Source organism: Coffea eugenioides, chromosome 7 (genome assembly GCF_003713205.1).
Source record: "Coffea eugenioides isolate CCC68of chromosome 7, Ceug_1.0, whole genome shotgun sequence".
In the NCBI taxonomy this organism is placed as follows: Eukaryota; Viridiplantae; Streptophyta; class Magnoliopsida; order Gentianales; family Rubiaceae; genus Coffea; species Coffea eugenioides.
Genome location: NC_040041.1, coordinates 8,428,604 through 8,442,922, shown reverse-complemented (window position 1 = coordinate 8,442,922; position 14,319 = coordinate 8,428,604). Strand labels below are relative to the sequence as shown.

Below are 14,319 nucleotides of genomic sequence, written 5' to 3'. Positions count from 1 at the left end.
TTTGTTATGTTATTGTTGAATTTTAGGTTAATAAATAGTTTAGTACTTTGTTTGTGTATTTATTTACTTTTCCCACGTATTTTTTATACGTGTTAAGATTCCTTCCGCTGTGCGCACGAAAAAAAAAGGATAGAATTTCTATATCATTCCACGCAATTAAACGCCGCCGTTTGCACCCGGAAAAATGGTTTTGTCTCCCGCGTCATCGAGCTGAAATCCACAGGTTCATCATTCCCGAACTCTCTACCAGCAACTATACAAAACCTCCTCCGGTCACCAGCAGCTATGTCGGAACCCGACGTCGACTCCACATCAATCTTTTCCCAGAAAACCCATCTTCCAGATGACACCGTTTTCTACTCAATCTACCCCGACTTCTCCTTAAACCCCACCACTTCCACCGCCACTATTACTGCCGAGCTCCACAATCTCCACCTCCAAATCCTCCAAACTCTAGCTCCATTCACCACTACCTACATATTCCAACACCAACCCTTCACTCTAACCCCTGTCCTCTCCCCCCTCCCCCACCTCCACGGCCGCCTCCGCTTTGGAGACAACCTTGAAGACGAATGGTTCGTTTCTTTTCTCCTCTTCACGGTCTCCCAAAGCTTCCCCAATCTCTCCATTTCCCTCCACGACTCAGACGGCCAATTTCTGTTAATCGAAACTGCTTTCCACCTTCCCCGTTGGCTCAATCCAAATACTTCCACCAACCGGGTTTTCATCCGCCGCGGCCGGCTTTATATTCTCCCGCCGTCGCACTTTCCCAACATTCCTGATTTGATCACAGCTCTGAAATTCTTATCGGAAAATGATAACAACCCGGATATTCTTCGGGCTACCCCGGATGCTGTTCAGCTCAATTTGGAGAAGAAGATTAAAGAATATCCGGAAAAAGCTAGGAAAAATGTGCATGGGGTTAGAATTAGGGTGCCTGTATCGGTGGCCTGGGTTCTAAAGCACGAGCCCTGTCTGATTTCACTTGCGGTTGGAGGTTTTTATGATAGGGATGTGGACAGTATGAAATTCGCGGAGAAAATGGAGAGGTTCTTGCCTAATGGGAAAGAGGAGAGTGTAGTCCAGATGTTTGTGAAAATGTCTAAGACAATGTATGCTCAACTGATGCAGCAAACGTTTAGGCCGCCTAAGTGTTATCCAAGGATGCCATTGAGTAGTGATGCCGAGGCATATAAGGAGGCTGAGCTGGGAATGAAGATTGCCTGTGGGTTTGAGATGGTGTACCAGTTGAGAAAAAGGCAAGGGGGAGAAGGGAAAGGGAGTACTTGGGAGGTTTTTAGAGGAAATCTGGAGAGGAGTGGGTATTTTCAAGGGTTGTTGCCAGGCTCCGTAGAATATAAGAGATTAGTTCAGAAAGCTGACGAGTATTATAGGAATAGTGCATTGCATTCTAGAGCAAGTGATATACTGAATGCTCCAGTCAGACGAATAGATGAAATTCTAGCTTTACCGCACTCTGCTGATGATTTTAAGGTGCAGGAGCTACCTCCATCGGATGATGATTCATGGCTTTATTATGGGGAGGATGAGCTAAATGCTGCTCTGCAGGAGCGGCAAAAGGAGATGGAACTTTTTGATTCAAAAAGAAAAAGGAAACAGAAGGTGAAAGAGGAGGAGGATGCAGGTCCATCAGCTTATGATCTAGGAGAAATAGCAAATTCTATGCAAGCTTTTGTTAAGAAGATGTCGAGTTATGAAGGTGCAGAGGTTCCAGAAAGCAGGTTGGTTTATCCTTTTCGTTTCGTATTAGAGTGTAGCTGGATACATACTTGTCTTGCTTATTTGGTTAAGCAGAACTTGTGTTTGCGACTATGATGTCCTGGCAAGTGTCTTTAGTTAGGGGTGTGCATCGAATTCGAATTCGGTAATTCGGAAGTTTGAATTCGGAATTTTTCGAAATTTTGGTACCTGGTAATTCGACCGAATTCGATTTCGAATTCACCAATTCCGAATTCGAATTCGTACCGAATTCAATTCGGAATTCGGTAAATTCCGATTTCACCGATTTCACCGAATTCGGAAAAATTTATATATTATTATATAATATAAAATTTATAATAATATATAATAATATATAATAATATATAAATTTTATATTATATTATATTATATTATATAAATTATATAAATTTTATATTATATTATATAGTATAAATTTTATATTACATGTATAAAAAATATATTTATATATTAAAAACGAATTTGAAATCGAAATCGGAATTCGAATTCCGATTTCGAATTGTGAATTCGAAATCGGAAATTCCGATTTGAAAAACTCCATTACCGAATTCGAACCAAATTCGAAATATATGAATTCGGAAAATCCGAATTCGATTCCGATTTCCGATTTACCGATTTCGAAAATTCCGAATTCAATTCGAATTCGGTCGGTAAATCGGAATTTTTCGATTTTGCACACCCCTATCTTTAGTTATTCTATTGTGGCAAATTAGTATGTTGAAGTACATTGGTGTCATGGGCTGATATGTGCTGCACTGTGTCAGAGACATGATTAAAACGTTTGCTGCTTTATTGAATAATTTTGAAAAGCTGGAAGGTTGTATCAGTTTTCTACTTTTGATAAGAGTTAACTCACGAATAATTACTGAACTTAGTGTTTATAGGGCGCTAAAGAACCTCGTATGCTTTAGTATGCTTGATTAGTGGACACATGGTTCAGTTCATATATTATTGTCAGATCTTTCCTTTCAATTGAAGTTCTAATTCTGGAATGACTTACCACCTCCATCTTCATCCTTGCGGCCCAATGAAAGATCTCTCAAACCACTTGCTAGTAAACATCATTAAAGGCTTGGCTTAGCTGCTTATAAAACCTTGTAACATGGGTTGGAAACGGCAAAATTTTTTATGTGGATTGTCTTTACTGTTTATGGTATGGCTTTATAACAATATTTTTTATTTTTTTGTCAAAAAAGAGGCACACTTTTGTGTGTGTGTGTGTGTGTACATATGTATGTATGTCTAGATTTATGTACGTATGTAAATACATATAATTGTGATTGCCTGATTGGTCAACTTTTAGTTTCTTCTGTCATGAACTTTATGTTTTTTTGCTTGTTCTATAGAGACACGAAAGATGTTGACTTCGACGCGGATCGCTTCATGAAGGACATGGAATCAGTATTGAGAGGTCAGTGTTTTGAAGATACTGGCAACGATGTTGATCATGGAGAAAGTTCATCATCCGACACGGACTTTGGTAATTTCTTGGACTAAAAAACTAAGAAATTTCACACATTAGCAGCTCCTAAAAAATCTGCCTGACTGAAAAATTTAATCATGTTATCTTAGATAGAACGGTGGGAGTATCAGCTATTATGATTCTGGGGAAATATTCTGATTGAAAGTTTAACTTGTATTTGTATTAGAGAGAGAGAGAGAGAGAGTCGTTCATCATGATTATGTTTTTCTTTATAGTGCATGTGTCTTATTTTATAAAAAGATTAGCTGGATCATAAGCATTTGGCAATTGTTTTTAATCTTTATCTTCCCTCCTGCATATAGCATGTCGAAGTTGTATGTCGTATCTGTGCTAAAGCCCCTAGGTACCAAGGTGCACTCAAGTAAATTTACCTAAGTTCAATTTGGAGCACCAATTTCCAAAATTTGTTATAACTTCTTATTTTCATATTTTTACATCTGCACGAGTTGATTTGGATGATGTCCATTTCTTACTTGGCCGTGTTTTTGCCATGCAGATGATTTTGAGGATGACAGCGATATTGCTGAGCCTTCTGAGCATGAAGAAGAGGGAGGTGATGCTTTCATGGAGTCATATACAGATGCACTTAACAAAGAATTGAAGCCCACCACACTTGACAGGAGTTTCATCCGTGCTAATGAAGAAACCTTGAAGAAAGACGAGGTCTGCTCTAATATTCTTTCACTTACTGCTGTTTCTCCTTTATTGTATTCATTACATAGGCATTATTTATTTGTGCATTTTGAGACAATATCTGGCCATACTCCAGCTTTAGATTCATTTTTTCTGGGTGGGGTGGGTGGTTGTCCCTTTTTTTTTTAAGGTGGAGGGGGGTGGGGGGCAGTGCGGTGTAGGGGGAGCTGCAAGCTGATCACTGGAATTTTTTTACTCATTAGCTAAACAGTCTTAAGAAGTATCCTTTTCAGATCACATTCTTAAGCCTTAGGTGTCTTTTATCATACTTGCTTTTTTGTTTTTTTTCTTCTAGAGGTTGTTTATTGGGTAATACATATTGTAGGGAATATCTAATGCCACCGAAGACATGGAGGAAGAATTCAATCCAGTGGATGTGGATGTCAACCTCGTTAAAAGTTTGCTTGATTCATTTTCATCTCAGCAAGGACTTCCTGGTCCGGCTTCCAATTTACTAGGACTTATGGGTCTGCAGCTTCCTGAAGATGGCAAGAAAGGCAAATAGATAGGGTGTTCACCCTTACTTTTATCGTACCCTAGTAACTGGCCTTCATACTGGAAAATTTTGAAAATTGTTGATCGAGAGAGACTCAGTAGTCGTCCTTACATATATAACATGCCATAACTAATCACTTGTGTTGTTCACGGTAGCAGTTTATAGTTGTTGATTACAATCCTTTGTTTTCCATCTCAGTGAACTAAAGGAGGCCAAAAAACCTAGAGATTCTTTTTTTTTTTTTGGGGGGGGGGGGGGGTTGAGGTAGAGAATGGTTGCATGAGGTTGCTATGAAGGATCTTAATACTAAATTTTGGTGGGATAATTGAACTGGCCTCGAACCTATTCTTAAGATTAATTGAGGGCCTTTCTAATATGGGTGAAGAAGACATGCTTGTTAAAGATGGTTTTGGACTGAACCAGGCCTGGGATTTACAGGGTGAATCCTTTACCCTACCCTTGAGTGTTGTGCGGAGGAATTAAAGCTATTCCTAGGCAAATGCCTTCACTCAAATGATATCCTGATGATGTTATCTCTCAGTTGCTTCTACTCTGTTATTTTTGCACAAAAGAAGCTTGTAGTTTTGCTGCGAATGCCTCCTACTGCAGCATTCCGAAACCTGATTTAAAGTGGGATAAAAATTGAACATTTCATCAAAAGTTTGGCATTTCCTGTGTCTTTGTAGTTAGGATGGATTATCTAAAGCTTTGTCGTGCGATAAAAATCCAAACAACACAACTAGAGCGATTTGAAGGATGTCAAATCCTTTATCAAAATTTTCAATCCAAACGAAACCTAAGTTTAAAGTTTCTCTTTTCACTACTACTCCTGAGTTTCAGAGCATCCCTTTAAAATAAAAGAAGAGAAAGCTATACATACTTTTGATTTCCTCAATTTGGTGACAAATTGTGCACTTTTACTAATATTTTGTGCTTTTCAGGTGCATTTCAAAATTCTTATTTTACAGGTGTAAATTCTCAAAATTAAACTATTGTGATTTCGTAAACAATCTAAATGCCAATTCCTGTGTAAAAAATTTTACCTTACCCAGATTCTAATTATTTACTAATAATATACTCATACAACAGGATGAGACTTTTGTAAGTATCTTTGTATCTTATCCTTTGTCAATTAAAACAATAGATTGATTTGCACTATCAGATACTAGGAAGCCTAATAAGACATTGCATATTCCCAAAAATCAGGACAAAGAAAATTTCCATATTGTGGATCTAAAATATAAATCTGCCGACAACCCCCAAACTTTATTCTGCCCAGCAGATTTATATTTACTGTAATAAATTCATTCAGTTTTCTTATTAAAAAAAGAATAAATTTGCCTACAATATTCAACCAACTTTATAGATCCATTTGCTAGGTTTTCTCATATAAAAAGCCCCATCAAATCAAGTGCTGTTGTCCATGCTTAGTACCAATTACTTGGAGGAAAAAAAAAGGAAAGAAAGAAAGTCTCCTTTGTTGTTAAATGTTGTTGAAAAAAATACAAATTGAGAACAAGTGCTATTCCAGATAATAATCCTAACAAAGGAAAACATTTGATAAAAAGGAAAACGTTATATATATATATTTCTATTTTTGTTAATCATATTTCCACCATCATTTTAATTATATAGTCTTTATTTATTAAATTATATGATAAAATAAATGGTGAGAGTATATATAACAAAAACTATAGTACAAATAACATTTCCCAAAAAAAATTGTCTGTGAACCTCACCTTTCTCCAATTCCAAGTGGAAAACAAGAATAAAAACCACCAGCCTTTGGACTGATGGTCGCCACCACCGAAGCATTAAAGTTTAATGGGGTGGGAGGCAATCACTTGTCACATTAAAAGTAGATTTGCTTAAAAAATTCAGGCAGGTGCGTAGTGTACTCGTTTGGTCCGGTGGTGGTTCAATCCCCTTCAAATTATCCCTGGACTTCTTTAAGTCCGCCTCTTCCTTCGAGTGTAGGATAGATTAGATTATATAACAGTTATCGTTTTTGGAAAAAAAAAAAGTGAAAAACAAGAATAAATAAAATTCAAGATAGAAAATGAAGAAAAAGAAAAATATTAAGAAGAATGGGACCAAAAAAAAACATACCTTATATAGCGAGTGGTTGCAGGAAATAGGTTCTTTGGACTCTTAGGAAGACAACAAAGCTGGACTAGACGTCACTGAAGTCTCGCCTCGCCCTTTTTTGGATTCTTCTCCGCCAGTATTCCAACCTACAGAATCCTTAACAGGGATATACGTTGTACAGCGTAACTGCTTTTCTCATAAAACAGATACTCGTATTTTTCATTCTTCATTGACTCGCTGTTTTTTCCCCGTCTCTACACGCAAGTTCATTCTGTTTTTATAGACAACAGAGGTTTGGGTTGGTTCTATTCTAAATCATCAAGAAACAGAAAAATAGACCCGATTGAGAAAACAGGAAAATGGAGTCACAAACCATGGATCAATTGAAGAAGGAGCTACCAGTGGAGCAGGAGACCCTTGTGCTTTCTGATGACGTTAATACTGGTCTTGTCCTTGTTGATATAGTCAATGGCTTCTGCACTGTTGGCGCTGGAAATTTGGTAGTTTTGTGAATATTCTTGAATGCTTTTGCTTTTTTGGCGCTGGAAATACATGCATGACGCTTTGATGATTTTAATTTTATTTTTTGGTCTGGTTGTTTCTTCTACAATCTGTTGAGTGAGAAATATGACTTTTATAGATAAGATTATCAGGTCTATTATTTGGTATTGTTAAATTGGAGTTTTTTTTTTCTTTTTTCTTGGGACAAAAGATTGGAAGCGTTTTATGTGCTTGCAAGAATTTAGTGTCTTGTGGGCTGGAATGTGTTTGAGGGAAAGTGGATGCTTATAGGATGAGGAATTATGGTAAGGAGCAGAAATGGAGGAAAACTGGGATGCAACTAAACTTTCATCCTTGCACTATATTGTTGGGCTACAGCTAATTTCACTAGCCATGCTTTTCCACAGGCTCCAGTTGCACCTGATAAACAAATTTCTGGGATGGTTGATGAGTCAGTTAGGCTTGCTAAAATGTTCTGTGAAAAGAAATGGCCTATATATGCTTTACTTGATTCTCATCATCCCGATATCCCTGAGCATCCTTACCCTCCTCATTGCATTGCAGGGAGTGATGAATCCAAACTGGTTCCTGGTACTTCATATCCCAACTTTTGAATTAAAACCCAAGTGGTTAAATCGTTCTCTCTCCTCTTATGTTGCTTTTTGTTATGATTTGAAGCTCTACAGTGGTTAGAAGATGAACCTAATGTGACATTAAGGTGCAAGGATTGCCTTGATGGCTTTCTTGGTTCAATTGATAAAGATGGTTCAAATGTCTTTGTGGATTGGGTGAAAACCAACCAGATCAAAGTTGTAAGTATTTTCTTGTCTCTCGTTAATTGTTTAAAATAGTTAATTTTTACTGGTGGACTGGGAAAACAGTTTACTTGTACTAACTAGTTATGGAATGCCTTCTGGGTTCTATTTTTCTTTTCCCAAGATTTTGGTTGTAGGGATATGCACAGACATATGTGTGCTTGATTTTGTTTGCTCTGCACTTTCTGCGAGAACTCGAAGAATCCTTACCCCATTGGAAGATGTTATTGTATATTCCCCTGCCTGTGCTACTTTTGACCTTCCACTCCATGTTGCCCAAAACATCAAAGGTGCTTTAGCTCATCCTCAGGTAATCTGAGTTATTCAGGTTGCATTTGCTTTTTGACCACTAGTTTTAACATTCCTATCCTCTTGAGCTACTTTTTGGGGGTGGGGTCGTTTGTGGAGCTGTTTTGTTAAAATTCCTAAATGAAATAGGATTGCATACAATGAAGATCTTACATTCTGTTATGGGTTTTACCTCTATGAAACTGGCTTTGATATCCTAGACGAAGACAAACTTTCTTTTTATGATTTATGAGTCTCTCTCACTCTTCTGGTGGTTTAAATCCCCTCACCGGCCTTGCTGTTTGTTGTAATGTGTGCTTTTTAATTGCTAAACAGTAGCAGTAGGAATCCTTCTTGGAGCAGAACTCTGCAATGCTTACCAACATGGTCATCCCCCCATTGGCGTTGCAATAAAAGAGACAGGAAAAGTTCCACTCTGTTTCTTGCCAATTTACTGCATAACTGAAGTGTTCCGATTATATTTCTTGGAGTATGGATCTAAATTGGCTAGACCTGAGATTTAATTTCTTTAGTGTTGTCTAATGAAACAGGTAGGATACTACTGTATATATTTAGTTGTTTGAAGAGTTCTAAATGCTGGATCCTGTTCTTTGTATATAATTCAATTTCAAATCTTGAATGCTTCAAGTTTGTATTCGTTCATAACTCTGTCCCCTGACCTTACACCAATCCAGCTACAATTATTGTGCATGTGCCTCCCCAAACAAGCGCCCTTACCTCATCATTTCCTAGGAAATAAGATCTTTTTGATGGTTTGTTTGTTCCGGTGCTGAATTGCTACTCCATTGCCTACCTCTAATATGCAGCAAACATTAAATTGCTCGGCTGTTCTGAACCTTCAAATATGCTGTTGTCTTTTCTGTACGAAGAATTCTTTCGTCTTCTTATATTTTTCTATTATCTTTTGGCAGGAGCTGATGCATCACGTTGGCCTTTACATGGCTAAAGGAAGGGGAGCCAAGGTAGCATCGGAAGTTTTGTTTGATATACCAGTAGAGATATGATCTATCTCATGGAGGATCCTGTGTATTGTCAATGTGATAAAGGCTTCTAGTGCGTCTAGCTGTTTATCTTTGGGTTGAAAAACAGAAATGACCTGCAAATGTTAGAGGTCTAGTGCTATGACTGATCACTGTACATTGAAGTTCGTAGTTCTATATTAAAGATCTTTGATTAGATTTCATGGTATTGTTATTACCACTAAACACGAATAAGGTTGTGGATTTCTTGTACTCGTTACTGATTAGAAGTTTAAATCCAAAAACGACACAAAAAGGTGCAACTGGTCAAAAATCCCATTTCACACATGCAAACTTACAGGGCATAACCTTACAAGACGTAACAGTCCAACAATATTTTCTGACTGGAAGAGGGAAAAAAAAAGTTTTATCTACCCGCAGATTACTTACAGTAATAATCTCCAGGATGAGAAAAGGGAAAAAAAAAAAAAAGAATCCAGAAAAGACAATAACTACTACAAAGATCTACAGAGGTAGCCCAGCTCTGAGGGTCTGATACTTCCTATTAAATGAAAAGATGGAATGCTTCTGCTTCTTTAGTTTAGTTCCAAAGATAAATGATCTTAATGGAATTTTTGATCGACTAGCTGTATGGGTTAATTGTGGTTGATTATTCACAGTAAGCTCAAACTCTTCGTCCAACATCCTAAGGGTCTTATCAATTTCCGTTTGCAGTTTACTTACATGATCCGCGCCTGCTTGCAACTCCGCGCTTACCATGTTGTTTTCTTGTTTCATGTTCAAAATCTCCCCTTGGAATTTGGCAGCTTGATGGCTGGAGAATCTAATTTCTTCGTCTTCGACACCTTCCTTTAAAGCAGTTGTGATCCTCTCCTGGATGCTGCATAATGATGAAAATCTCCGTTCAAGTTCAGCCTTAAGCACTACACTTCGCTCTAACCACACGGTTAATTCTGCCCGGATTTCTTTCAGGTGCTTGTATATTGGTCGGACTTCAGATTTCAGGTCACTGGCGCTCTCCTCTTGCTTCTTTTTTTCCTTTAGAATTGATATTTCTTGCTCCAAATCTTGGACTGTGGTTCTGAATTTCTGCACCTGATGAAATGTAGTGCTAAATCTTAGCCAGAAATCCAAGTTCTCATCCAATATTGCATCAATCTCCATCCTGAGTTTTTCTTCAACCTGTGACATGACCATAGGCTGTTCCATTAGGATTGACTTTATAGCTTCATCTTCATTGTCTACCAGAGGAACATCTGATGCTAAATCCTTAGTACTTCCTGCTTCAGGTTTGAGGATTCGATCATCTTCCTTCACATCCCTACCTTCACCTTGTTGAGCATCCAACCTCTTTCGCAAGCATCGAATTTCTTCATCCCTCTTTGCAACTGTAACCCTCAATCCTCTTATCTGCAATGCCAGTTCAAATTGATGATTCCTGGCTTTTTCCATGTCAGTCAGTTTCTTCTTGGTGTCCTTATAGTTCCTGAGAATTGTTGTATATTCTGCCAGTAGAATCTTCTCTTTATCCTCCATTCCGCTCAGCAGCATTTGTTGCCAGTTGAAGTCATCTTTTTTCTCTGTCTCTACTTTTGATCCAGCTGAGGAAAGATCTCCTTTTTTGGCTGCATTGTTCTCATCAACTCTTATCTTTGCTATTGGATTCTGAAATGTCACGGTCTTCTTAGCAGCCTTATGACCTTCTTGCCCTTGGTCATTCACAGATTCTCCAGAATCCTGTTCTTTGATGTCCTTTATGTCTTCACTGTTTGATGTTCTGCATTCTGCATCATCAACAGCATTAGCTGGATCACTTCTCTCTGTTGTAATGGTGGTAATCTCTATTTCTTCATCTGGTTTCACACTGTTTAGCTTCTCCGACAGATGACCAAGACTAGATCTTGCCTCAGCAAAGTTTGTCTGAAGGTGGTTATTTTGCTTCTCAACATTTTGGTTAAGATCTTGGATACCATGCAACTTGTCCTCTATTTTCTTCACCCGGGTATTCAAATTCTGTGTGTCATGAATCAGGTTGGCTTTGTCTTCCTCTAATACCCGGATTTGTGAATGAAGCTCATCTGCTTCTGTTTTCATCCTGTCTATAAGAACAGTCTGAGATGACACTGCAGTTTCTAGGTTGATCACCTTGTTAACAAGGTCATCAATCTTCTCTGCTAGTTGTGAAACCGTCAGAGAGCCCAAAGAGCCCACCTCAATTCCTTTCACCTGTATTTCTTTGATTGCACCACCAACCTCTTGATTCGACCTTTCTGCCTTATCTCCAGCTGTTGCAGATTTATCTTCTTTTTCATTCGCCTTTTCCTCTTCATCAATAGTTTGGTCGTGAAGAAACTCCCGCCTGATGGACTTGAGTTTCTTACGAGCATCTTCAATCTTTTTGTATTCCTCTCTTGCCTCTTGGTTAAACTTCTCTTGCTTCTCCTGCAACTGAACCAAGGTTTCTTGACATGATTTGAGAGCTGCTTCAGCCATTAATGTCCGAGCCTCATTATCTTCAATGACCTTGTCTACACCAAATTCATCTTGCAAGCTGCAGACTCTTTGTTGTTTTTCCATGATCTGATTTTCAATTCCCCAATACTTTGAAAGGCCACTTTGATAGGAGCTCTTCACAAACTCTTTAACAGTTTGCAATCCCAAAATATCTTTCTGAAGCTTATCAATCTCAGCAAAAGCTTCACTTTTGGTCAAACCAGATTTAGCATCTGTCCTCTTAGCCTCATCTGCTATTGACAACTTCTTGGCTTTTAAATTTTTTGAGGCATTAATGAGACCCTTCCAATCTCTTATAGGAGCCTTTGGAACCTTAGGAACTGTTGGAGCATTTGCATTTAGAACTTGTGGAAAACCTTTTGGTAGTTTAGGAGAAGAAAAATCATCCTCATCATCCATTGCTAGTTGAATCTGATCTGGAAAGAGTGTGGCAAGGGTATTGTTGGCATTCTGCAGCTCTGTTGACAAGTGATCATAGCGTTCGGCTAAGGCTCTGAAAGCTCGATAAGATTCCTCCACAAAAGTTATCAGTTCTGGCCTCTTTTTGTAATACATTTCTGCCCTTTTGGCAAACGAATCTCCATCTTCTTCAATGAGCTTTAGGATGTATTGTACCTTCTCTTCCATATCTGCGAAGCCATCAAGAGTTAGTAAGTAGCATAGCATCCAAATAATTACCACTCAAAACTCGTACATGCGCAAGGGAATGTATCATTTTACTAATACATGACAATGATTGAGTTGTATTTCATCCCTTTTGATCACTTCTTATCAAGTTATCTCCCTGTCGTTCTGAGATATCTAGCCATTTGATGATATCTTTCTGGCTGAGCTAATTGCATGATGTTGGGAAAGACAAAGATTGGAAGAAATTTCATATCTGACTTAGGGCATATCGCTTTATTATCTCCTACTATCGATTATATTCTACAGAGTATAATAGCAATGAGGAGTGTATAATTGTTGCAGTTTAAATATCCTTTATTACGCCCTGTTGTGCATGCCTTTAGGATCGAAATAATGGGATGTTCCTGAAATAAGTTGTTTACGTTTTAATGCAGATCCATATGTATAATTGTCTCAAAATCATCACAACATATTATCGTCATTGTAGACACAAATAAATTTGTACGTTCGATCTAGCTCAAGCTACAATGCAGGTTGCTGGTTGCCTGCAATTCAGCTAGACAATGGATAGATAGACATCAATGCTGACCTGATGGCCTCTCAATCAAGAGATTAAAGTTTGCTAAAACCTTACAAAATCATTGTCACATTGGTACGAGGACTCGACTAACATTTAGAAAGAATGCAGATATTTGTAAAGGATCAGAATAAGTTTTTAGGGTCCAGGAAAGATTATAATCATTTCATTACAATGACAAAAACTCAAACGTCAAAGATCATCATGACAGATAGGAATTAGTTTTCAGAAGATTAAAACATGAATCAAAATGTTACCTTGAAGATTTTGCTCAAGCCATTTGGATTGTTTTGTCCTAATGTGGCTTGCCACCCACCATGAATATGCATTACTTGCAGCTCTCTGCAACATCTTCTTGTTTTGATCTTATATCTCCTTTTTTTTTTTTCTTTTTCTTTTTTCGGCCCCTTCTTCTTCTTGTGTTTTAACAGTTACATATGATAAAGTTGATGAAACTCTCTCTCTCTCCCCCTTACAAGATATAGAGAATTGATATGAGATTTTTTTTTTCCTCCTTTTAGGAAGAGAAAAAGTTCCAACTTTCAATGGGTGAAAATGCTAGACTTTGTTGGGGAAAAAGAAAAGTTGGAATAAGGGAATCATCCTAAGGAATTCGACATGCAAGTTTGTGAATTTAGGAAAGGGATTTTTTTTTTCCTCCTTTTAGGAAGAGAAAAAGTTCCAACTTTCAATGGGTGAAAATGCTAGACTTTGTTGGGGAAAAAGAAAAGTTGGAATAAGGGAATCATCCTAAGGAATTCGACATGCAAGTTTGTGAATTTAGGAAAGGGAGATAATTTCGCATCAAAAAAAGGGTTACCAGCCAATCTGCCCATCTCCATTATACAAATATGGCTTTTGCCAGTTTGGAATTCCCATACATATGAAAAGTTGTTTTCCTAGACTAAGAATTTTGAAACATTTTAACTTATGATTTTGCCATTTGGTTGAAGATACATGGTAGACGTTAATTTATCCAACTCAAATAATATATTTACTTTTGTGTCTCACGAATAAAGGGTGTGATGAACTAGTCGATTTTATTTAAGAAATTTTTTTTTCATAATGGCAAAAGTCATGCAGGGATGAAAATAGGATAAGAATTGGAAAAGAAAAAGGGTGTGGAACAATAATAAAAATGAGAAACCAAGAAAATATCCTATTTGTAAGTGACAGCTCATTAAGGAAGTAGTCCACGTTAGGTCCTTGTGGATACTATCATGAACAACACATACTTGCATTCATAAAAAGTGTAGGTTTCTGATAATTATAAAAGTACACACATGTGCATGATGCTTATCAATATGTGTTGGAATGTTTGTCATCTTCAATTTTTTTTTTTTGGTTAATTGTCACCGTCTTCTCTATTCCTACTCTACTCTACTTTATTCTAAGAGAGATCTAACTGACTCTACTGAAGAATCAATGGGAATTGAATCACCATCGAATCACACGAATGCACCCGTGTGAATTTG

General features: G+C 37.6%; 3 protein-coding genes across 3 annotated transcripts; 2 read left to right on the top strand and 1 right to left on the bottom strand.

Moving 5' to 3' along the window:
- The first annotated feature begins 189 nt into the window (after positions 1-189).
- LOC113777389 (protein ecdysoneless homolog) lies at positions 190-4,582 on the top strand. The gene is made up of 4 exons (XM_027322426.1): positions 190-1,742; positions 3,108-3,241; positions 3,741-3,907; positions 4,263-4,582. The coding sequence occupies exons 1-4, from the start codon at positions 286-288 to the stop codon at positions 4,440-4,442; spliced, it is 1,938 nt and encodes a 645-aa protein (XP_027178227.1). The 5' UTR covers positions 190-285; the 3' UTR covers positions 4,443-4,582.
- A 2,014-nt stretch (positions 4,583-6,596) lies between these two features.
- Positions 6,597-9,334, top strand: LOC113778247 (nicotinamidase 1). Its single transcript, XM_027323577.1, has 5 exons — positions 6,597-7,021; positions 7,430-7,613; positions 7,701-7,834; positions 7,962-8,147; positions 9,058-9,334. The coding sequence occupies exons 1-5, from the start codon at positions 6,881-6,883 to the stop codon at positions 9,148-9,150; spliced, it is 738 nt and encodes a 245-aa protein (XP_027179378.1). The 5' UTR covers positions 6,597-6,880; the 3' UTR covers positions 9,151-9,334.
- Positions 9,335-9,429: 95 nt separating this feature from the next.
- On the bottom strand, positions 9,430-12,385 carry LOC113778246 (kinase-interacting protein 1). The gene has a single exon (XM_027323575.1). It carries the CDS (start codon positions 12,304-12,306, stop codon positions 9,631-9,633), a length of 2,676 nt encoding a protein of 891 aa, XP_027179376.1. The 5' UTR covers positions 12,307-12,385; the 3' UTR covers positions 9,430-9,630.
- Positions 12,386-14,319: the final 1,934 nt, after the last annotated feature.

What these genes read in the sequence shown, in the direction of transcription:
- LOC113777389 (XM_027322426.1), top strand. Translation starts at nt 286, where the DNA reads ATGTCGGAACCCGACGTCGACTCCACATCAATCTTTTCCCAGAAAACC. An exon ending in GCAGAGGTTCCAGAAAGCAG is followed by an intron (nt 1,743 to 3,107) that starts GTTGGTTTATCC and finishes CTTGTTCTATAG; the next exon opens with AGACACGAAAGATGTTGACT. An exon ending in AAACCTTGAAGAAAGACGAG is followed by an intron (nt 3,908 to 4,262) that starts GTCTGCTCTAAT and finishes TACATATTGTAG; the next exon opens with GGAATATCTAATGCCACCGA.
- LOC113778247 (XM_027323577.1), top strand. Translation starts at nt 6,881, where the DNA reads ATGGAGTCACAAACCATGGATCAATTGAAGAAGGAGCTACCAGTGGAG. An exon ending in CTGTTGGCGCTGGAAATTTG is followed by an intron (nt 7,022 to 7,429) that starts GTAGTTTTGTGA and finishes GCTTTTCCACAG; the next exon opens with GCTCCAGTTGCACCTGATAA. An exon ending in GTGCTTTAGCTCATCCTCAG is followed by an intron (nt 8,148 to 9,057) that starts GTAATCTGAGTT and finishes ATCTTTTGGCAG; the next exon opens with GAGCTGATGCATCACGTTGG.
- LOC113778246 (XM_027323575.1), bottom strand. Translation starts at nt 12,306, where the DNA reads ATGCTATGCTACTTACTAACTCTTGATGGCTTCGCAGATATGGAAGAG.